The sequence below is a fragment of the Drosophila miranda genome, chromosome XR (genome assembly GCF_003369915.1).
Source record: "Drosophila miranda strain MSH22 chromosome XR, D.miranda_PacBio2.1, whole genome shotgun sequence".
In the NCBI taxonomy this organism is placed as follows: Eukaryota; Metazoa; Arthropoda; class Insecta; order Diptera; family Drosophilidae; genus Drosophila; species Drosophila miranda.
Window position 1 is genome coordinate 19,054,144 of NC_046674.1, and position 22,319 is coordinate 19,076,462.

Sequence of the window (22,319 nt, forward strand, 5' to 3'; positions counted from 1 at the left end):
TCCAACCATCCGCCTCCCGCCTCCCGCCTCCCGCCTCCGGCCGCCCCGTTGCACCAACCACTTCCTGGGGTCGTGCCACAGTCTACTTTCCTTCTCTCGACAGAGAACGGAAGTCGAATCAATTGCCTCATGTGGGTCCAATGGAGCCAGCAGTCACGTCCCAGCCACTGACAAAAAAAGGGGCATCCACATCCACAACGACACATCGACACATCCATCCGATGCGATGTGATGGCTAATGCTGCCACAAATTGCGGCAAACGAGTTTGCAACATTTAATGATGATTTCATGTAGGTGCCGCCAATAAACTCAATGCTAAATATTCCATTATGAATGTCGTCGTCGTCGTCGTCGTCTTCGTGGCTCTCGGAGTCTCGAGGCCTTTGCTCATTTGATTCCATAATTAGTTGATGGAAAGACAGTGCGAGAGAGAAAGAGAGGTGCAACAGGTTGTGGTACACAGGCTGACGCATCCACAGAGTCTAGAGTCCCTCTCTCTCTCTCTCTCTCTCTCTCTCTCTCTGTCTGTCTTGTCGATTGGCCTAAACGCTTTATGGCTTAAAAGTACCGTTGACAATGCGAGAAGAGCGCGCGCCCTGCAGGCCCGAAACGTTGCCAACTTTTATGCAAAATGCAAATGCATTTTGGCTCTGACTTCGACTCTTCGCTGCCTCCCCCCCTGCTGCCACTTTTCGCATCTGATGGATGGCAAATGGCCCCAACGCGTGGATGAGGAGGGGGCAGGGGGCAGGGGGAGGGCTAGATGGGTGCTAGATGGCGGTGGGAAGTTAGGCGATGGTTCGCTAGTTCGCTGGTTCGCTGGTTGGGTGCGGGATTGCGTCTGAAAGAGTCACTGAACTGTGATTAGTCATGGCGATTCGTCTGGTTGGTTTCCTACGAGATGTAACTCTTGCCATTCTGGAGAATTTCTGTAATACCCAATGGAGTTTTAGATCGTTTGGGCATAGGAATATCAAGGAACCTCTATTCCTTGGTGTTCATCAAAAACCAGTAATTTTAATTGATTTTTGATCAATATACTCCATTTCCTATGGATTCTACATAGAGTTCTAGATTTGCAGCCAAATTCTGCACATACAGCCGCACCTATCGCCCTCTCAGTCGCTCCAGCACCAACAGGTGGCTCATAAAACCACTAACCTGTGCAGTAGAAGAGTGTGGTACTTGTTGGAGGGAGGGGAGAGAGAGAGCAGAACGTTTCGCTTTTTCAGCGAGCGGGACGAAGCGAAGATATCAGTAACCGATTGCCGATTTCCCATGTGCGAACCACTAGGGAGAGGATTGGAAGTGAGAGTGGGAGAGCAATTAGGAAGTGGAACAGGAGGAGAGCCTGGAATGAGCGAGCACCGAAGCCACTCACGCCACGCATCACTGCCGCTCTCGCAGCTTTCCATAGTTCCCGCCCGCTCTCCTTTTCAAGCGTTTTTTCGCAAGTCAGCTCCGCGTTGTTTTGCCGGAAAAGCCGGGAAAATTGTGATAATCCATCGGGGAAAACGGTCGCCCAGCTCCGTAGTGTAGTGCCGTGTAGTCCAGCAGTGTTTAAATATAAAAAACAACCCAAGATCAACGTTGCTACAGTGTTTAGTGCAAAAAAAGCAATGCGTGGGTGAACGCGGACCAAAAGCCACAAAGAAAGCTCCGTAAATGCGTGCAAGTGCAGTGCAAAAATGATTTATATGTTTTGGATGTATAGAAACATATTATAAATAAACAATCAATCATTTTGTTAATGTCCAAACAAGCATAAATAGCCTTATGTCCACAGGCGTCTCATGTTTTTTTTTCATTCGGTCACGCGTTGCCCGCGGCTGCAATAAGAATATGCAGAAAAGGTACCAAGAGAGAGAGAGAGAGAGCACACCCACTCCAACATGTGGTAGGCGATGCGAAGATGAGCAATCTCTTATGCTCTCCCGCCAAGTGTCACACTCTAACAAGGTGAGGCACTCCACATTCTGTAGATGTCACCTCTCTCTCCATCAAAATTTGGGAATGCGCGTGGGAGTCTGCCCTATAACGGCTCACCTTACTATTTATATACCCAAAATGCGTGCTCTTATTGAAATTGCTGTTTACAAATCGTTTTTCGTGGGCGTGGGCGAAGGGGAAAAATAACGATCGCAAAAAAGGAAATGTATATAAGAGCTAGAAGTACAAAGAGAAGAGGGCGAATACAGCAATGCAAATCTAACGGGACAACAATTACGGCAAAAAGGTAAGCGAAAGAGAGTTAAGCGTTATTTTGTAGTGTTCTCTCTCTCTCTTAATTTAAGAGCATAATCTATTGCATTGTTTTGAAGAGCTGCAATTTAGTTTGCCATCTTCCACACTCTTCCCACTTCTGCGCGCATTCTTTTCACACAAAATCTAATTCAATTTGAGTTCTCTGTGGATATCCTTCTAAAACTGCCCCCCCCCTCGCTCCGTATCTGGCATGGATTCCTGATTGCCTGATCACTGTATTTTCCCTAATTGAATGCTCTCCCAGCCCTGTTCTCAGTGCCTTGCAAATTGTTACCTTTCCGGCTAATGGAGGCTCTCGGACTCCTCCTGGACGGGACGCTCTCGCTGGGCTCTTGGCGAAGAAATGGCGGTTCATAATTCATGGGTGCTTGTTGGGTGGCTGTTGGGTGGTGGCCTGGGATGTGTGGACTGCGGTTGACGCTCCATGCAATTATGCGGCACAAACAAAAACAAAAAAAACAAAAAAAAAACACCTTCGATTGCGCGAGAGCGAGAGCGAGCGCGAGGCGACTCCCATAAAAGGCTCGCCTTCGAGTCGAGTGGGCATATTATTTTATTTTAATTGAAACATTTATAGAACGGCCAGCCGCAGCGGCAGGCGGAGTAGGGTGGTAGCAGGGGTAGGGGGAGGGGAGGGTAGGAGTGGGGGCTGCCGCAGACGAGGCCGTTGCGGCAAGGTGTGAGAGAAAGAGACAATCGATTGAAGTGCCGATGTGTCGTAGTCGATGTCATTGATTTGCATTGGTGGAGTGGATTGGGATTGGGATTGGGATTGGGTTGGATTGGAGTGCAGTGCAGTGGAGTGGGGGGCAGGCATCGGTACGATGGAGACGACTCTCCATGTTGCACTGCTTGTCGCTTGTCACATTGACAGACGACGCTCCCCTCCTTGATGCTGCAGGCCCGCGCCGCCTCCTTGCCCCCTGCCGCCTGCCCCCTGCCCCCTTCCGCCTGCCGCTGACTGACAAACTACAAACGCAGACGCGTCTGCATGTTTGTTTAATTTTTTACTTAATTAAATTTGAATTTGTAATTTGCGCTCAACGCAAACTATTTGGCGGCAGCAACAAAAACTGCGACTGCGACTGCGACAAGGAAATCTGCAAGACATCTGCAAACAGCGATGTTCCTCGATCCTCGACTGTGGGGCACCCTTTCTTTGGAGGAGTGGGTATACGGACGGAGTGGGGTGATATGTGATGCGGGGAATTGCTGAAGAAATCTACACATCGAAATCCATTGAAATGCCAGAAATCTTTCGCTTCGAGGGTATCAACAGATTCGACACCCGAAACACCCACCTTCTTCCTCATGTTGAATGTTTTTTGTTTTTGGTGTTTTTTTTTTGTAGATGTTGCCTCTTAGCATTGAAAATGATGTACAAGTTGTTGCTGCGGCACAGACGAGGAGGAGGCCAATGCCTGGGCTGTGCCCCAGAGGAAGAACTGCAGTTGTGTCTGCCACGTTTGCCAGACGTTGCACTTGCAACACAGCAACACTCCCACCAGCACCCAGAGACGGGGCCCGAACTGCACGGCACTTGCAGCGTAGAGAAGCAGAAGATTTATCACATTGTTCCACAGATTGTCTGCAGATCTTTCTATATAAAAGAAAATATATATATGTATGTGTGTGTGGGGCATGCACCCACAATCGAGAGGCGACTTGCGAGATCCGCGAGGACATGTGTGAAAAGTAGAGGCAACTCTTCGGCTGCCTCTCGTCCGCCCGCCGAGCATTGAACTTCAGAGACGCTGCTGCCGCTGCTGCTGCGTGGAAAACTATTTTCCCCCGTCTGCAATTTGCAATGTAATGAGTGCATGATATGCATTCCATCCAAAAAAGAAGAGAGAAGCAGAAGCAGAAGCAGAAGATTCGCACTAAACAGATGTCGCGGGGAGGCGCAGGAGAAGGTGCTGCACTCCCAGTGGCAGTCGGAGACAAGTGTCATCCTCCCATCCTCCCATCCAGCGATGCTATGCGATGCCTTGGTCCAAGTGCTTGCCCCCATGTGTGGGGGAGTCGTCTGCTGATGCTGCTCCTGCTGCTGCATCGGTGGAGTCTGTCTGACTGCTGTTGCCCCCATCCCATGTTGCATGTCAAATTGCATTAGATCGGGACATTTCTGGGAAAACATACATAGACTTCGTTTCTCTATAAATATAAATAGTCGGCGTCGTGGAAGCCCCGCCGATCATTCAAAAGCTGTTGCTCTCTGTGACGAATTTTATGTTTCAATCAGAGAAACGGAGAATCAGAGAATCAAAGTCTCTGGCTCTGGCTTTGGCTCCGGCGGTGGTCCAATCAAATATTTTAATAGGCCTCTCAAAGCGAATCGATTGGATCATTGGATCATTGGATCATTGGATCATCAAATCTCTTTCCCACACACGCGAGAGAGAGGGAGAATTCGAAAAAATTAATAATCGGAAATCATTGGGTATTTCAATATTTCGAAAGTTTTTTAAGCACCGCGATTATTGGTCACCCACTGTGTATCGGTGTGTGTGTGTGTGTGTGTGTGTGCCACAAGCTCACGGTTTGTGCCTCATGCCTCTCGCTTTGTCCAAATTCAAGTTAATTACTTTTCACTGCACTTGACTTTGGTCACACGCTCAATCTCTGCCACAGCAGCCTCGGCCTCTGCCTCTGCCTCTGTTGCCCATTGGCTTTTCTCACCGGGGAAATCTCTTTCTCTCCCGCCAGCAAAAGCAGGAAACACGCGCAGAGGAGACACATAAAGAGATAGGGAACAAAGAGGAAGGGAACACAGAGAGAGGGAGGGAGAGGGAGAGGGAGGAGTGCATGTTAATTTTCCGCATGCTAAACTTTTAGCACAGTAGCAGCCCACCGTCCCACCACCCCACGAAGGAGAGGCTTCCTCCGTTTTGTGCAGGCATCGCGGGTGCTGGGATTTCTGTGTGGATCTGGAATCAGGAATCAGGAATCAGGGTGTGGGCATTGGCTCCAACTGCAGCTCCATCGCCTGCCCCCCCCACCATGCTCCTCCCTTTGGACATGCCTAAATCGCCGCTAAATTGTTATCTACGACTGCGACGCGGCGGCATTTTCAGCTTTTCGCTCGTTTCGGGCGTTTTACCATTTAACCATCTTTTGCCGCTCTTTTGGCATCTCTTTCGCCCTCTCTCTCCCCTCTCCCTCTCCCCTCTCCCTCTCCCCTCTCCCTCTTCGGTTTGGTAATTAAAAACACATTCAATGTGCGGAAAATCACAGGCAGAAGGCACCAGCAGCGGCGGCAGCGGCAGGCTCCAGGATGGGGCTGTGTGTTGGGGGAGGAGGGGGATGTCCATTAACTCTTGTTTGTTGCAGCACCAATTTGACACATAATTCCATAACTCCATGGAACTCCACAGAGTGGCCTCTGCCTCTGCTTCTGCCTCTGCCTCCTCCTCCTCCCCCTTCCATGCTGCATTCTGATGCATTTATTTGCCTTTTTGGCAGTGCAAACAATTTTCGATTTATCGCCAGAACTCACGCGGTGACCAGAGCCAGAGTCGGAGTTGGAGTCGGAGCCCCATGCGTAGAGAACGAGCCTTTGCTTGAATGAGAGGGGAGGAGGAGGAGGAAGAGGAGGGGCACTTGGGGCTGTGCCTGCCTGTGTGGCATGCCCTGTGTGTGTGTGTGTGTGTGTGTGGTGTGTGGGTCGTGCGATTCTTGATCGTAATTGCATTTCATTACACGACTCGCCGTTGCCGTCGTTGCCTCAAGGTCGTGTCATTCAATTGGCAAAGTGCACATATTTACCATATTTTCCATCTATCTCTGTATCTGTATCTGTATCTGTATCTACCGTACGAGCGAGTGCATGCTGCATATCCAGAGCCCATAATCAATTGCAGATTTGTTTTATTGACTTTATTGTTGAGCGCGGGCCCCAAGGGGGCGGACTCCGCATTGGACACTTCGGACAGTTTTCGGACAGCAATGCAATAAGAACTCCATTCCGGTTGACAATCCGTTCGAACAGAATCGAATCGAATCGAATCGAATAGATATTCCTCTGTCTGCCGTGGAATGGAATTCTCTTCTGGGGCTCTTCCTGTCTCTAGCCAAGGCAGGAGGCCCCCTTGCATGATACAGGAAGGGATAATTATTATTATAGTTTGGCCTTTTTTTGGGACTGTCAAACTTTAACTGACAGTTAAGGCCCAGGGCCCACGGCCCATGGCATGGCAGTGTCTGGCTCTTGGAAAATGAAGTGTTTTATGACATATTTAACATTTAAGCTACCATTTTAGCGTTTTACCATTTGAACCATTTTTGCAATTTTTTTGCATAATGCACATTATCCACTTAGCGAAAATTGCCCCCGCCGCCCCCCGATACACATAGACATGCGCTCATACACTCGTATATTAGGCGCGACGGCACCGCCCAACAAAAAATATGCCCCGAAAAGGAGTCAAGTGGATGGGCCAGGGTATATGCAGTGAGAGGGTAAGGCCGGCACTGCAGGCTAGTAAATGCAACCGAATCAAGGGGTGTTCTACTTAAGGGGGGTACTACAGTCTTGAGGGTACGAGTGACCCATAAAGTTCCCAAAAAATCGTTAAAAGAAGGGTTTAATTTAAAAGCCCCAGCCCCATATATATTTTTTAAATATTATTTTGATTCTATTTGTATATTATATATTTTATTCAAATTTATTTCATGTTGCTTAAGTTTTAAAAATATCTTTTTTTATAGTGCTTATTTTTTTATTATTATTTTTAGCCTCATATATTTTTTTAATATTATTTTGATTTTATTTGTATATAATATATTTTATTCAATTTTATTTTATAAGGCCTAAGTGTTAAAAATATCTTTCTTATAGTATTTATATTATTATTATTATTATTATATTTTTTTAATATTATTTTGATTTTATTTGTATATTATATATTTTATTCAAATTTATTATATATTGTTGAAAGTGTTAGAAATATCTTTTTTATAGTGTTTATATTTATATTATTTTTATTATTATTATTATATTTTTTTAATATTATTTTGATTTTATTTGTATATTATATATTTTATTCAAATTTATTTTATATTGCTAAAGTGTTAAAAATATCTTTTTTATAGTGTTTATATTTGTATTATTATTTTTAGTCCCATATTTTTTATAATATTATTTTGATTTTATTTGTTTATTATATATTTTATTCAAATTTATTTTATGTTGCTTAAGTGTTAAAAATATCTTTTTTATAGTGTTTATATTTTTATTATTCTTATTTTTATTATTAAATGCAGGATCCTTGCTCTGAGCATTGGGTCTGCTCCCCGCTCTTTCGTACCGTGTCCTGGCGCCCTACCCTTCTCTTGAACATACCTTGCGAAAGAGAAGCACACAAAAAAATAAAAACCGTAGCAGAATTTGTGACAGCTCGTAAATAAAAAAATTAATTTCTCTTGTCTTTTTTTTTTGCAATTTTTTTTTGTTGTTTTTTTTTTTTTTTGCATAGCCTGAACACGCGATGATGACGCGACGGAGGACTTCCGCCCTCCCTCCTTGTGCCATGAAGCAGTTCCTCATTTGTAACTGTAATTATTGTATGTGAAGGGAGGGAGGGGTAGCCAGGGGGGGGAGGAGGAGAAAAATTGACCAAAAATATTTGCAGGAAATGTTTTTTTTTTAGGCGAATCATAAGAGGATATCAAGGGACAAAGGAAGCAGTGTGGGGGGGGGGGGGGGATAAAGCGTCCATTGTTTGCATCGCCTTTCGAAAGGATGGAGAGCGGCGGCGGAGGGGTGGGGTGGGGTGGGGTGTGGCGTGGCGTGGCGTGGCGTGGATTTAGTGCCGTCGCGGATTAAGGCAAACATTTGTGATGGCAAAGGCCCAAGCAATTTGCTCGCGGCGACCCCTGCCCCGCACCGCTCCACACGGCGTATGTGTAATCTCTAGAGAAAGAGCAAAAGAGAAGGGTAGCCAGCCAAGAGGGCGGGGAAGGCGGGGACACCTATGGCTAACTTCATTAGGCGCCAAATTAAGCGATAAAACTGTACGAAATTCATTAAGCAAATTCTCATGACCAAACAAGGCGCAAACACAGCCCCGCACTGCCGTCGCACCGATAGATCAAACAGAGGGGGAAAGGGGGGGGGGGAGCAACAGCAGCAGCAGCAGAAAAGAAAGAGAGCGGAGGAGGAGGCAAAAGATTAGCAGATTAAGTGGGCAGCAGAAGGGGGCGGGCAGCAGAAGTTGTGGAGGCCCTCTCGATGGAGAGAAAGGTAAGCCAGCCGAACGATGGAATACCCTAACTGAATGGGGAATACCCACCAAAAGGGGGACAAGGAGGCCGCCCCAGAGCGGGGTATTTGGTGGATTGGTAAGTAATGAATGGATCTACTTGGACATCTGTGGATAGTCCCCACAATTAGTGTCTCCACCGCCTTATAGACCCATATATATGACTTATTTTTGGGTTCCTTTAAAGACTTCTAACGACTAAAGATCGAGATCTGTGGCTTATGGACATGGATATACGTATCTGGCTTGTAAAGTCCTCTAAAAGGCAATTGTTTTCGGTATCCTTGGGACCTGCTATGGCCCCCATATTACAATTATTAGCAGGACCCATTGGGTTCCCGCTCTTTCGTATTGAGTCCTGGAGCCCTTTCGGTATCCTTGGGACTTGCTACTGCAAGGCAAGGCAATCCCAAGCCAAGCGATAGGGTATTTTGTTGTTGTCTTTTTTTTGGTGGTTTTTTCTGTGATAAATGGAAAGGCAACAAGTTGAAAATTTGTTTTGTGCCGCACAGATTCGATTGGGCGAATGTTCGTTCAACTTCGGTTTGTCTCTCTTTCTGTCTTTCAGTCTCTCTGTCTTTTTTTGGCGGCGTGTGAACGCGCCGTCTCTGTTGGGGCTGCTGGGGCTGAGGCTGGGGCTGCTGCTGCTTTTGTATGTAAACTACACGCATGTACAGACGTACTTTCGATAGCGATCATTGCAGCACTCCAGAGAGTGGCAGGGAGGGGCAGGCAGGGGCAGGCAGGGGGGAGATTGGAGCCTTGGGGGCTGTGGCTGTGGCTGTGGCTGCCGTTGCTGCTGCTGCTGCTGCGGCACTTTCATGGCAGTTGCCATTAATTAATTGAGGCGCAAGCGCGCGCGTCCGTTGCTCATCGGAGGAGGCTTCTGCCTGACAGGCCTTCCTTTTGCCTTTTGCCTTTTGCCTTTTGTTTGCTTTAACCAATCGGCCAATCTCCGAAAAGAATCTCGCTGCCACACTCTCTGTGGCATGCCCCCAGGCAGTCTCTTTGCGCTCTCTAATGGCCACCGATATCGTAGCTAATCCATTTAATTATTATTTATATCAAGATTACACCAGCGATGAGCGCCGCCGCCTTGTCTGTTGCACTCGACAACACTTTGGGGCACAGACAGAACCAGCGACAGAGACAGGGTGCCACCACCATCCAGGGGCGGGTGGGGGGTGCGGGGGGGTGTCCAAAGCCGGGGAGAGAAGAAAAACTGCATTGAGAAATGCAATTAAAGTCATTTGCTGCCGCAATGGCGACATAAAATGCGCCTTCGCTGCGGCGTCGGCGTCGGCGTCGGCGTCGTCGGCACTTTTTGCATGCCGCCGCGGCCTTTTTTTATGCCCCGCCACAACAGAACGAACAGGATGCCACAGAGAGCCAGCAAAAACGGGATAAATTGGGGGGAGGGGCAACGAAACGACACCAGGGATACCCTGTCGATGGGGCGGGATTCGAGAGCAAAAACTGGGGAGTGTTTCAATGGAACAAACTTAATATATGTATATATTGGGCACCATTCCTATCGATTTTTGTATTGTTTAAAGTGTGATCCGAACTCTGGAACCCTGTTCTCTATTTTGCATCGAGAAGCACTAAAGAAGGGATGTTTAAGACCTAAAAACTATATATTTCCTTCCCTATATCCAAATATCCCTTGAATCCTGTATCTTTGGAGTTACATTTCCCCTTCTCTACTCTTTTCTCTTCCCCAATTTGCAGGTGACGTTACATTCTGCTCGTGTGGCCTGGCCCACCCTTCACCATCGATCGCTAGGGTATGGGCGTCGGCAGTGGGTAAAAAATGCGACGGCAATCGCCCGGCAGTCCGCGAGTGGCGGTGGCTGTTAAAAACCTCCTACTTTTCCTTCGCATTTCCGCTCATAATGATCATGGGACAGGCCTCCCCGGGCCCCCCAGCCCCCCAGCCACCCAACCCCCCAACCCCCCAACCCGTTCATGATGATTGCATTGCGTGGCAGCAGCATTGCCTGATGATGGGATTTGAATGTTGCCACACACACAAACACACCCCCTCTATTCACCAAACCCCCCCTCTCTCTCTTTCCCTGTCTCTCTGTCTCTTTTTTATGTGTTTTTGCATCGTGGGAGCATAGTTTTTTTGTTCCTTATGAACTCTTTCCTTCTCAATGACTGCTGACTGCTGCACCTGTCGACCATGGCCAAGAGGCCATTGGGCCATAAGTTACGTCCTGCAGTTGATGCCACAGAGATGATGATAAGCCCCCAAAAGGCTGGCGGCTGGAGGCTGGAGGCTGGAGGTGCACGCAACAAACAGCTCGTAAACAGAGCAAACTTTTCGTCTCTCTAATAAATTCTCAACTCTTGCACTTAGTAAATCTCGTCCAAGGAGCAGCAGCGGCAGTGGCAGCGGCAGTGGCAGCGCTCGCTCGCTCGCTTTTCCTCTGAGCACTTCATCATCGAAGTGCAGGCAGGAGAGAGCGCTGCCTCTTGGCTTTGGCTGCTTTTTTATGCACAATTTACTTTGGCCAAAAGTCGCATAAATCTCCAGGGATCTCCCCAGAGAGAGAGAGAGAGAGGGAGACCAGGCCCCAAGCAAAAGTTGGAGTCCAGAGCTAAAGCCCGAAGCCCGAAGCCCGAAGACCGAAGCAAAGGTAAAATGCTACCCACAATCCCCGCACACAAAACACTTAAGTGCCATAAAAGAGATTTTTATTATGTCTTGTGTGCCCCATGCAGCCGCAGAGGCGGAGGCATCCCCCTCCCCCCCAAAGTCGGGAGAGAGAGAGAGAGAGGGAGGGCCCTTTATGTGGGTGGGGGGGCACGACGGCAGTTTGTGGCAGGTTCGAGCCACAGATTAGCTTAAGTTCAGGGACCAGGGGTCGTGTGGCACTCACTTTCTCTCTGGGCTTTTATCGCCCAATGTTAGGGTATTCCTTCTGCCACTTGAAGGCCGCGTTGGCTGCCACAGTTTGTCTGTGGAGCATCTTCATGCTGCCTTGATGATTGGCTTGGGTTTGGCCCCCCCCACCCCGTCCCCCGTCTGCCTGTCGCTTACTTGTTGCACATCCACCTACAGCCGCAGTCGTAGACGCAGACAGAGTCCCACTCCCAGCTGCCAGCCATCCTCCTTCTTCGCTGCCTTCTGCCTCGCTGTCTGCGGCAGAAGCTTATGCAAATTGCGGCCATTGTGGGTGTCAGAGGGGGGTGCTCGGTGGCTGGGGGCTGCCACGTGAGTGAATGATAGACTTGTTGGCATCGTTGACATTTCGTCAGCACTTCTGGCTCTCCTGCCATGTGACTTGCGGCAGTGGCAGTGCACTCCCTCTTCCCCCCCCCCCCCCCCCTCGGAGAAGAGAAGGCTTCGATCGCCCACTAACTGCCCCGCAATGGGAGAGAGGGAGAGCCTTCATGGCGTGACAACAGTGTGGTTTCCAGGATGCACTTCTGTGGCCTCCCCCCCCCCCCCCTCCCCCCCTTCCCTAACCACAAGATCGGGTTATATTCCAAGGGAAATCCAAGCCCCAAAGGGAATCCTTCGCTAGCCCAGGGATGGGTTTCTTCCTCCCCGGAAAAGATCCCACAATCATCGGTAGTGCTCCCCCCCCCCCCCCCCCCAGCCACCGCCCTGCGTGGAAAACGGAAAATGGGAAACTCATTGCGCCGCGGCCTTTTCATTAGAGTTCATTAGTTGCAATCAACCTGGCCAAATGGACAAGAAACAATTATCACGGTTACGCCTCGAAAGGCGGGGTGGCGGGGCATGGGGCAGACACCCAAGCATCGCACTCTTGGAGTCGCGGTCTCGGACTCCGACATCGACAATCTGTTGACCTTCGCCGTCGTCTGACGCCCGCCCATAGGCTGCCGCCTGGCAGTTGCCACAGTTTTTGCCACAGCTGCGCCTCCGCGACTTGCGGCCGTGTCTTGTGGCCAGCAAAGTAACAAGCATTGGCTTTGGGGCTCTGTGGCCCCCAGTCGCTGTCTGTTTTTTTCTATGAAACATGTGGCTAGCCACAGTCACAGCCTCCCGCCTGCCCGCCCGCCCGCCTGCCCGCCTCCCCCTTTGTGCTACCTGCTGCATTGCACCTTCTACTCCTCCACTCTTGATCGTCGCCCTCTCTGGCCCCTACCCACCAGCCCAAGAGATCTCTGGTCGGTCTCTCGCTGTCCGTCGCTCGCTTTCAATGGCGTTATTTATGTTTATTACCTCTAAGGTCGTTCGTTACTCGACCAAGCAGGCCAGGCGTCTGCCTTGGCCAGGCCAATACTCGCTCGTATGTGTGGCTGTGCCCCTGTATGTGTCTGTGTCTGTGCCCCTGTCTGTGTCTGTGTTTGTCTCCTATTTTGTTGCTGTTGCTGTCGCCGCTGTGTTGATACTATTTTGTACGCTGATATCAGTAAATTTAGATTTAAAGTGAATGCGCGCGTTGAGTGTCAAATGCGCCAAAGTGTCAAAAGACAAACACACACACTCACACACACACACACACATAGAGGAGCAGCAGAGATACCCTTTGAAGAGAGGGATACTCCATAGGCGGCAAGGGAAGAAGCATTTGGCCTTTCGCTTAGGGGAAATTGGTGTCCTTTCACCTAGGGGAACTTGGTGTCCTTTCGCCTAGGGGAAGTTGGCGTCCTTTCGCTTAGGGGAAATTGGTGTCCTTTCACCTAGGGAAAATTGGTGTCCTTTCGCCTAGGGGAAATTGGCGTCCTTTCGCTTAGGGGAAATTGGTGTCCTTTCGCCTAGGGGAACTTGGTGTCCTTTCGCTTAGGAGAAAACCAATGAAATCCCATTGAAAAGAATGGGGAGAAAGGCAAGTAGTTCCTTCCTTTGGGGTCTTTCCAGGGTATCCCATGCCTCGACTATGCTTCTTCCTATAGCCGAGCCCCCCCCCCCCCCCCCCTTCGTACCACCTTGTTATAAGCGTGTTGTTGCAGGACGTATTACAAGATCTCATTCGGATCGGATCCGAATTGAAGTCAGCAGAGCAGCCTCCTGACTGACTGCCTCTCCATCTCTCCATCTCTGCATCTCGGCATCGCCGGTGCCTGCCTCTTGCACCACAATGTCTTTGCACCTGTTGCACTGTTGTTGTTTCTGGCGCGGCTCTGTGGCTTACAGTTATGTAGAGCTGCCGCTGCCGCTGCTGCTACTCGATGGAGCTCTCGATGGAGCCCCATATATGGAACGAGCATAAATTTCCAATTGTTTTGGTTTTGTGTGCCGCCCGCCCGCTTTATGAAGACATTCGATTGGGAAACAGAAACAGAAACAGAAAAACGCATATTTTATTTACGACTCTTGCCACAAAACAAAAGAGAGAGAGACGCAACGAGAGAGAGAGAGAGAAAGAGATGGATATTCGTATGTGTGGCATGGCCAAAGAAAGAGATAGCAAGCCATACGCACTGTGATTTCTTGTTGTTGTTGTTGTTGCTGTTGTTGTTGTTGTTGTGCTAATTTTATCACTTTGTGCCGTCGCTCTGCCGTCACGACTTCTGACAGCACATAAATATACTCATAATTTATTAATACGGTAAATGTTGCATGCAATCATTCCTTCCACACGGCGACAAAACCCAAAAAGCCACCAGACTCTGAATGTGGCATAAGCACAAGTGAGTGGGGCAGACCAGCACAGAGATAGAGAAAGAGAGAGAGAGAGAGAGTGGAGAGAGGCAACAAGTGGCTGGAAGGAAACTCCAGCTTCAGGCAGGGGTCAGCAGGGAGCCTCCCGCCTTGGGAATACCCTAGAAAGATGGGTATTTCGCAGAAGGGAAAAGAGAGGGAGCGCAGGGAGTGTATGGAGGGGACCCTTCGGTGGGTGGCCTTTCGCTTATTTCGCCAACTGCCTGCGAAAGAGGGTGGACCCCGCACCGAAAAGGGTATCGTATCTGGCGGGTAAACTTTATTCAATATTAACTGGAGCACCCGACACGCACAAATCACACACACACACACATACACAGGTGAGTAGGGGTTGGGGGGTGGTGAGGCGGGGGGAGGAGAGATCTCTGCAGACTGCATAAATAATAATTTCATCATTGTGCGCGGCGCGGTGCGACGCAGCGGTCGAGAGATGATTTATTTTTTTGCAGCCTTCAAAGGATTTGCTTTTGGCGAGGGTAACCCTCGGCAGTAGCTCTACCCCTGTACCCCAGTGCCCCTGTACCCCTGCCTACCGCTTAACCAGCTCTTGCAACGTATGCCATTCGAGGATTCGAGGAGCCATCTCTCCCCATTCAAGCCCTTGCCCAATCATCGCCCCATCAGCTGTTTATTTCACCTTCTTTCTTTGGGGTCAATAATTCGCATCTCTTCCCCTTTTTGGGACACACAAGAGCGAGTCCTGTTTGAGTTCATGGAATCACAAGGCTTTCGATCGCTACGAATCCGGCCTTCAGTCGTCGAACCACCGAAAGCCAAGGGCGGCCGAGTGCCAGCGCACTCTGGACTCAAATTTGGGATAAAGTTTCGCTCGTATTTTTCCAAAATGACGACTACGGAGCTCGGGCTATCTCTAGAATTAATTTTTGTTCAAATATAGCCATAAACCAGCAAATTATTGTATTGCTCTCTCACTCTCGCTAACACAAAATCGATTGGAGAGTGAGCGAGAAAAGGAAACCGAATTTTAGGGATCTGACGAGTGCGTTTTGGGCGAGTGACCGAACGAAACAAATGCCGAATGCCAACGAATCGATTCGATTGCCCGTTCATGGAGGGGTCTTATACACACACCTCTCCCCCCCCCACCCCCCCCCCCATTACGCTCCTTCGCCGCCCCTTTGATTCTTAATAATTGCCGATGCTTTCCCTTTTCGTCAGTGCTCCTTCGTAGCCAACAGCCTCCGTCTCCGCCTCCACCTCCGTCCATCCATCAATTATTTATTTGATTTTATTTGATTTTGATTTGTTTTAAATGAATATTTGTATGGTTTTTGGTGTTGTTGTACTTCCCCTTCGATTTCTTATGACGGGTTCTCCTCCTTCCTCCTTGACAGTCGTGTCATGCCGCTTCCCTGGCTGAGTGCTTCAGAGAGGAGAGTGGAGTGGAGGGTGGGAGGTGGGTGAGGGGCATGGAGGGAGAGCCGCGTGGAAGAAGCTTTGGCGAAATATTTATAGCAATAATTTATTGTAGTTTGGAATTTATTGTCTACGACACACGTTTCAATTGTTTCACTCTGCACTCTGCCCCCCTCCCCCTCCCCATCTTCCCTCTTCCCTCTTTGGCTCTCGTTCATTCCTTTGGTTGTTAGAGAAATTGAGGAATAGAGATTGAGAATTGCAGAGCAATGGAATGAAGTGCAGTGGAGAGGGAGAGCGGGAGGGAGAGGAAGAGCGGGAGGAATGAATTGAGAATCGTTTGGCAAGGCAGCAGGCGGCAGGCAGCAGGCGGCTGGCAGCGAAGGCACTTAGCGAGGAGGAGGCGCGACTGCAGGCAGCATCATTTGACACTTGCGAGATTTATCGCCAGTGCCGAGGCATTTCTAAGATTCCAAAGGAGACAGCAGGAGGCAGGAGGGGCAGGAGGAGGGCCAGCACGGAGGAGCAGTCCGCAAAACTAATGGAATCTTAATTTAGCAGCAGATCCAATCCAAAATAAAGCCAAAGCCAGAGCCAAAGACAAACGGAGAATATCGAGAGGGAAATTCCATTTCCATTGGAAAGAAAATGCCTCAAAGGAGGAGCAACAGCAGTGGCAGGAGGATCGGTGGCAAGCATCGACTTGTAAATTGAATTAAAATGATTGCAAACTGACGAAAGGGTTGCCTCGGCTGTGCATCGGCGTTGCAGGTGCCGCCGGCCGCCTGCCGCCTGCCGCCTGCCACTGCCGCCTGCCACAAAATTAACGCCGCCGAATGCAACAATAATTACAATACAACGTGCAACGCGCTGCACTGCGCAGCGCTGTGCCGCTTCGTTAACCCTCGCCTTAAAAGGAGTGCCGTCTCTCGCTGTGGCATCTCCATTGAGGACGAGGACTGGGAGGGGGACGAGGACGGGGAGGCAATGTCAATGTCCAAGCGGCGGATAATTGGCCGCCCCTCTCCTCCCCTGCTCCTTGCTGCTGCCTCCAATTTGTGGCAGAGAGAACTACAAGAGCCACCCTCGTCGTGGAGTTGTCTCCGGTTTCAGCTGCCCCGCGGCCACCTCGGCCTCCCCCACCATCGATGGATGTGGCTGCCACCGGTTGTTGCATTATGCATGCTGATTGAGCAACATTTTTGTGTGTGCAACCCACTGACAAAACAACGCGCCTATCGACAGACAATCAACAAGCAGCCAGCAGCCAGCAGTGGCAGCCAGCAGTGGCAGGAACGAGTGGCAGCAGCAACAACCACAACATCCTTTCCACCTCCGCGTCCGTTATGCGGCAGCGACAGTGGCAGCAGCAGCAGCAGCAGCAGCGGCAGCGGCAGAGGCACTTCCTGTCCGCCGCAATCTTTCATTCATGAAATTTGTTGCCTCTTGTCATTGTTTGTGTTGCAAATCAAATGCCAGCCAGCCAGCCAGCCAGTCGGCCCGGCCCGGCCCGGCCAGCCGCTGGCTGCCACAACTGTTGCTGCCGCATAAATTGCGGCCCCTTTTCGGTTCGGACTGTGTGTGTGCTCCACTTTGTGGCAGGCCAGCAGCAAATCTCTGAGGCAGCGCTTCAGCTTTCAGCTTTCAGCGTTTTTTTTTCGTTTTTCTTTTTTGGCTCTCGAGTTATTTTAACGAATTTATTTGCCGCTGCGTTTTCATGGTCAACAGCCAACAGCCAACAGCCAACAATTTAATGTAATTTAAATGACGTGCCCCACGGACGAAGTCGAAGGATGGAGGACACTTGAGGACACAGTTCCAGAGAGGGACAGGGGCAGGGGGGCCGGGGGGATCTGCCTCGAGGACAGGTGCAGCCGCCGTCTGTGGGAGTATCGCAGTTTCGTTCGCATTTTTCCCTCGAGCGGCGGCCTCTTTGTTGCAGGCAGCGACGCGACATTGACGACAACCGACAACGACGACAACGACAGGCGAATGTCGCTATCAAGTTGTGTCTCCCTGCTCCCTGCTGCTCCCTCCTCCCTCCTCCAGACTCCCTGCTCCCTGTTGCATGCCTCGGATCCCTCCTCTGTGGCCTTTCCACTCTGTTTCGTTTTTTTTGGTTTTGGAACGACACATTTTAATGATGAGTCGTCTTCGGATCCAGCAGTCGGTTTGGGGCTGCAACCCCGACCCCCCCTCCCGTCTGATTCCTCTGCTGTGGCGGCTGCGGCTGCTGCTGCTGCTGCAACAAGGGAAATGCTAATTTGTGTGTGTCGCTTTGGCTCTTGTCTCTCGTCTCGTCTCGTCTCGTCTCTGGGCTTGGCTTTAAATACCTTTATAGGGAGACCCTCGCCCTCTGATACCCTCGAATCAATGATGGCCAGAGGATGAGCTTTGAGCGATTTGTAAGCCTGCATTTGGGAGAGTTTTCCCCTCTTTCGGAGGGGACTTGTGTTTTTTTGCAGGGTATCTGCCGTGCTAGACGGCACGTACTCGTGCGTACCCTTTTCCCTCTTCTTTGCTGCTCTCTCTCTCTCTCTCTCTGGGGGCTTTAATCAGTCATTCAGTCGTTTGCTTAAATTGAGTCGCCGTCGTCGTCGTCGTCGCATGTTGCCCCTTGTGCATCTCCCTGTCTCCCCTGCTTCTTCCATCTGCTGCCCCAAATTAAAGAGGTATCTCTTTTGTAGACAGACATTTGCGTGGGCTCGGAATCGGAATCGAAATCGGAATCGTTTGAAACCAAAGTGGGGATCGAATCGTTTGTTACACGCGCATTAAAGGCAGGTGTGGCACTGGTGGCACTGGTGGCAGGTGGCTAAGCAGCCGCAAAATACTGTTAATTGGATATTGATTCCAGTGCTAATCAATGCGATGCTTTCCATAACGAATGGGCAGTCCCTCCTCCAAAGATGGGAACAACTTTGGTTCCCATCGAACGAAAAATATTCAAACAGAGAGCCCACAGGGAACGAGTGGAATAAACGCGCGTATCGCGACTCAAATTGTCACGAATTGTGCCCCAATCAATGGGTGCATGCAGCCATCCATCCATCAATTGATGCCCCGCGAGGGGAGGGAGCGGTGGGGGGGGAGCGGGAAAGGGCTGTGCCGGCAATTGATTTCAATTTGCAAACGAAATCGAAATGAAATCAGTGACAAAACAAACGCTACACCCGCATCCATCAGAGGGGCGGGGGTGTTGGGTTCCTTAATTGATGTTGCCACACGGCACTCACACACACACACACAGAGGGCTGGCATTGTGGCTGCCATTCGTTTCACTTTCGTCCCCCCCCAGACGGGGGCACGGGAACTGATTGCCGGGCGGGCGTTCTGCTGTGATTTTTAGGGGGCACCAGTGGGGGTGTGCCCATGGGGGAGGCAATAAAATAAAGTGGCAACAAAGTTGGCAACATTTGCGCCCCACAGCAACAGCATTAGAAGCAGAAGCAACAGTTGCAGATACAGATACAAACGTCATCATCATCATCATTCAAGCAATTGTTGCTACAGCAGAGGACAGCAGTGGGAGACCACCACTTGATGCCCCCTAATTGGAGGACCACAGTCGGGTATATTGTCTTAGCGCTGGCTTAGAGGCAACATTGAGGAGCTGCCATTGCCATGAAGTGGAGAGATGGAGAGATACAAGTGTACTCTGCATGCACTCTGAGAAAAATGGAAACACACCCATTTTTAAATTAAATCTTCGGTTCAATTAAATGGAATTCACTTTGTATCAAACATTTATTTTTATTTCGACTTGTATTTAATCTGAATATAAAAGACTACTTGTACGAAAAATATTCAATTTAAATATGGGAATATTTAATTTAAATACATACACAAGAAATACGAAATATTCATAAAAGAAACTAATTTTAGTCCAATATTTTCATATTAAACAAATAAATCAAATAAAAACAAAATATACAAATAAAGAAATATATTTTATTTATATGTAGACATATTTAATTTAAATATATATAGAAGAAATATATTTTGAAAAAAGATTTTCATGTTAAAGAAATAAATACAATTCATAAAAGACATTTGAATATTTTCATATTAAAGAAATAAATCAAATAAAAATAAATAAGAAATAAAATATAAAAATAAATAAGAAAAAATAAAATAAATAAATATATTTAATTTATATGTAGAAATATAAATTTTTTTATATATATAAAATAAATATATTTTTAACAAAGATTTTCATATTCAGGAAATAAATAAAATTCATAAAAGAATTCATTTGAATATTTTCATATTAAAGAAACAAATCTAATAAAAATATAAAAATAAATCATACAAAAATAAAACAAAATAAATATAGAAATATTTATTTAAGCTATAGAAATATATTTTTAACGAATAATTCCATAGTACAGAAGTAACTAAAATTCATAAAAGAATTATATTTTCAATCGAATATATTTAAATTAAAAAATCACAAGTATTCATAAAAATAAATATATTTAAATCAAATATTTGAATACTTTAAAAATAACTAAAATTCATCAAATAAATATAGTATTAATCGAATAATGTCATTATCAATTAATAATCAATTAATGTCAAAATGTAAGTGTAAGCCAGGTTTTTTGTCCCACAATTTCCACTCTGGCAGCAACAACAATTAGGCAACACTTGAGGGGTATTTTCCCTGGAACCGATAGATCTTTCCCTATGAAGACATTTCTCCGTGGGAGGGAGGGTGCTCTTCAGTCGCTACTGGGCGCCGTCCAGGCAGTTCTTCAAGTGGTGCTCCGTCCCTTTCACTCTGTTGTTGCTGGACAGAACAAAAAGTTTTTGTTCGTCAATTAATAGAGATTTTTATTCTCGTCCCCCTTTTCTTCTTTGTTTCGCAATGAACTCATGAGGCGGCGGCGGCGGCAGCGGCGGGGGGGACCAGTGGCCGTCGGCAATTGTGTCAATTTGTCAATTTTTGTTGTTGTTCTTCTTTGTGTTGTTGGATTGGAGGAGGCATTGATTTCAATATTGATGGGCGAACGGCGAAAGGCGAAAGAGTGGGAAGCAATCATTAGAGTTTTATGATGCGGGTGATGTTGCCCCCCCTTCACCGCTCTCCACCATTTACTCCCCCATTGATTTCACACCAATTCTCTCTCTCGCTCTCTGTCGTTCCCCCCCGCTCGTTCCCCTATGCTGACCAAAGACTGTGTGGGAGCGAGAGGGGGCGATAGAGTGGGGGGGAAATTCGATGCTCAATTTCCATTTTACGCGCTTCGCCGTGCAATTAAGTGATTTATCATTGAAGTCTCCCTCTGCCGCTGCCTGCTGCATGGTGCATGGTGCATGGTGCACGGTGCACGGTGCACGGTGCTTGGTGTGCGCCGCGCTTCGGCCAACTTAATTTTAGCGGCAATCAAGCAATAACAAGCTGCAACATGCCGTGTTGCACGATTGCCTTTGACTCTGAGTCCAGCAACAACTGATATCGATAGCTTTTGCCTCGACTTTTGCCTGATTGCATCTGTGTTGCAAGCAACAAAAATTACAACAGCAACAGCCACAACAACAAAACCAACAACAAGAGGGGCAAGCAGGAGAGTCGACGCTGTGGACACCCTGGAAGAAGCGAGATGGGGGATCCCTAGAGGGATCTACGAAGGATCGAAGGACGTGTCTACATACCCTCTAAAACTGATATTCCGGCGGATCAAGAGCGAGAAGGACCTTTGCAGAGTGTCCTGCTAAGGTTTTTCCCCCCCAAAAGACTCTGATATTGATTCAGATCCAAAATATATCTACTCTCTGCCACAAACGTCTCTTCGAAGTGCATATACCCTCGGCCGGGGCTTTGTGGCTGCTCGCTGCTGGCTGCATAAAAAGTTAAATTGAATTTGAGTCTGTCTGCCCCAATCGCTTGCCTCACCTGCCTACCACCACTATCGGCTGCCCCTTGGCCCCTGCCCCAGCCCCTGCCCCAGCCGCAGCGCCGCGCTGCAGCTACAGTTTCAAGTGCGGACGCGTCTACGTGCCGCAATCAGCAACACCTACAAAAGGCAGAGAGGTGCTGCCTGCCACAGAGTGGGAAAATGCTGCCAATGATATCGCTGGCTGCCCATCAATGGGCACCCACTCCCCTTTGCTGTGCTGTGCTGTGCTGTGCTGTGCGGCGGCGGCGGTGGGGCATGCAACACCCCCTCTCTTAAGCACATGCATTAAATAATTTTACACTTTGTTTTGGCCCCGCGAGAAGGCAACCGAGAAACCGAGAAATCGAGAAATCGGAGAAGAGAAATGCAAAATTTGCGCGATAATCGGGGAAGCGTTTGGCAGCTAACGAGGGAAGACGCCGATTCTTGGATTCAGGTGAGAGGGGGGGGGTAATAGCTGCCACAAGGTGTGCACCGAGTGGCTGGCTGGAGGATGTGCCCAGCGGTTGCAAAGGAGGCTTCTACCCCACCCTCTAAGTAGCTGCCTCTTTGGGGCATCGTTTCTTGGGCTTTTTTGGATTCAAAAAACCCTCCCCTCGCATATCTGTACAGATTTATCTATATTTCATGCACAGATATATATATATTTTGATTCTTTTTATTCCTTTTGCGGCAACGGCGGCGGCAGCGGCACGAGGCAGCAGCAACAAATTGCCCATTTTGCAGCCTCTGGTACGTGCCGCAATTTTCAAATGACATTTTCATTAGCAATTCGTTTCGAAAATTGCTGCTGCAACAACTAGAGGGGGGTGGGGTGGGGGGCATGAGAATTGTGTCAAATTGGGGGATTGTGCAACGTGCAACGGCCG

General features: G+C 48.5%; 1 protein-coding gene across 5 annotated transcripts in view; it reads left to right on the forward strand.

Annotated features, from left to right (window-relative positions):
- The first annotated feature begins 1,246 nt into the window (after positions 1-1,246).
- The window catches only part of LOC108152746 (histidine-rich glycoprotein), an 86,721-nt gene continuing 65,648 nt past the window's right edge, over positions 1,247-22,319 (forward strand). For 2 of the 5 annotated variants that reach the window (XR_004471403.1, XR_001774847.2), the window contains exon 1: positions 1,247-2,237. Coding sequence is in view for 1 of the 5 variants with exons in the window: in XM_017282295.2 (XP_017137784.1) it covers positions 1,778-1,960 (183 nt within the window). In the remaining 4 variants the exon portion in view is untranslated. The remainder of the gene's footprint in view (positions 2,238-22,319) is intronic. The other 3 variants (XM_017282295.2, XM_017282297.2, XR_004471402.1) reach the window with 3 other exon arrangements.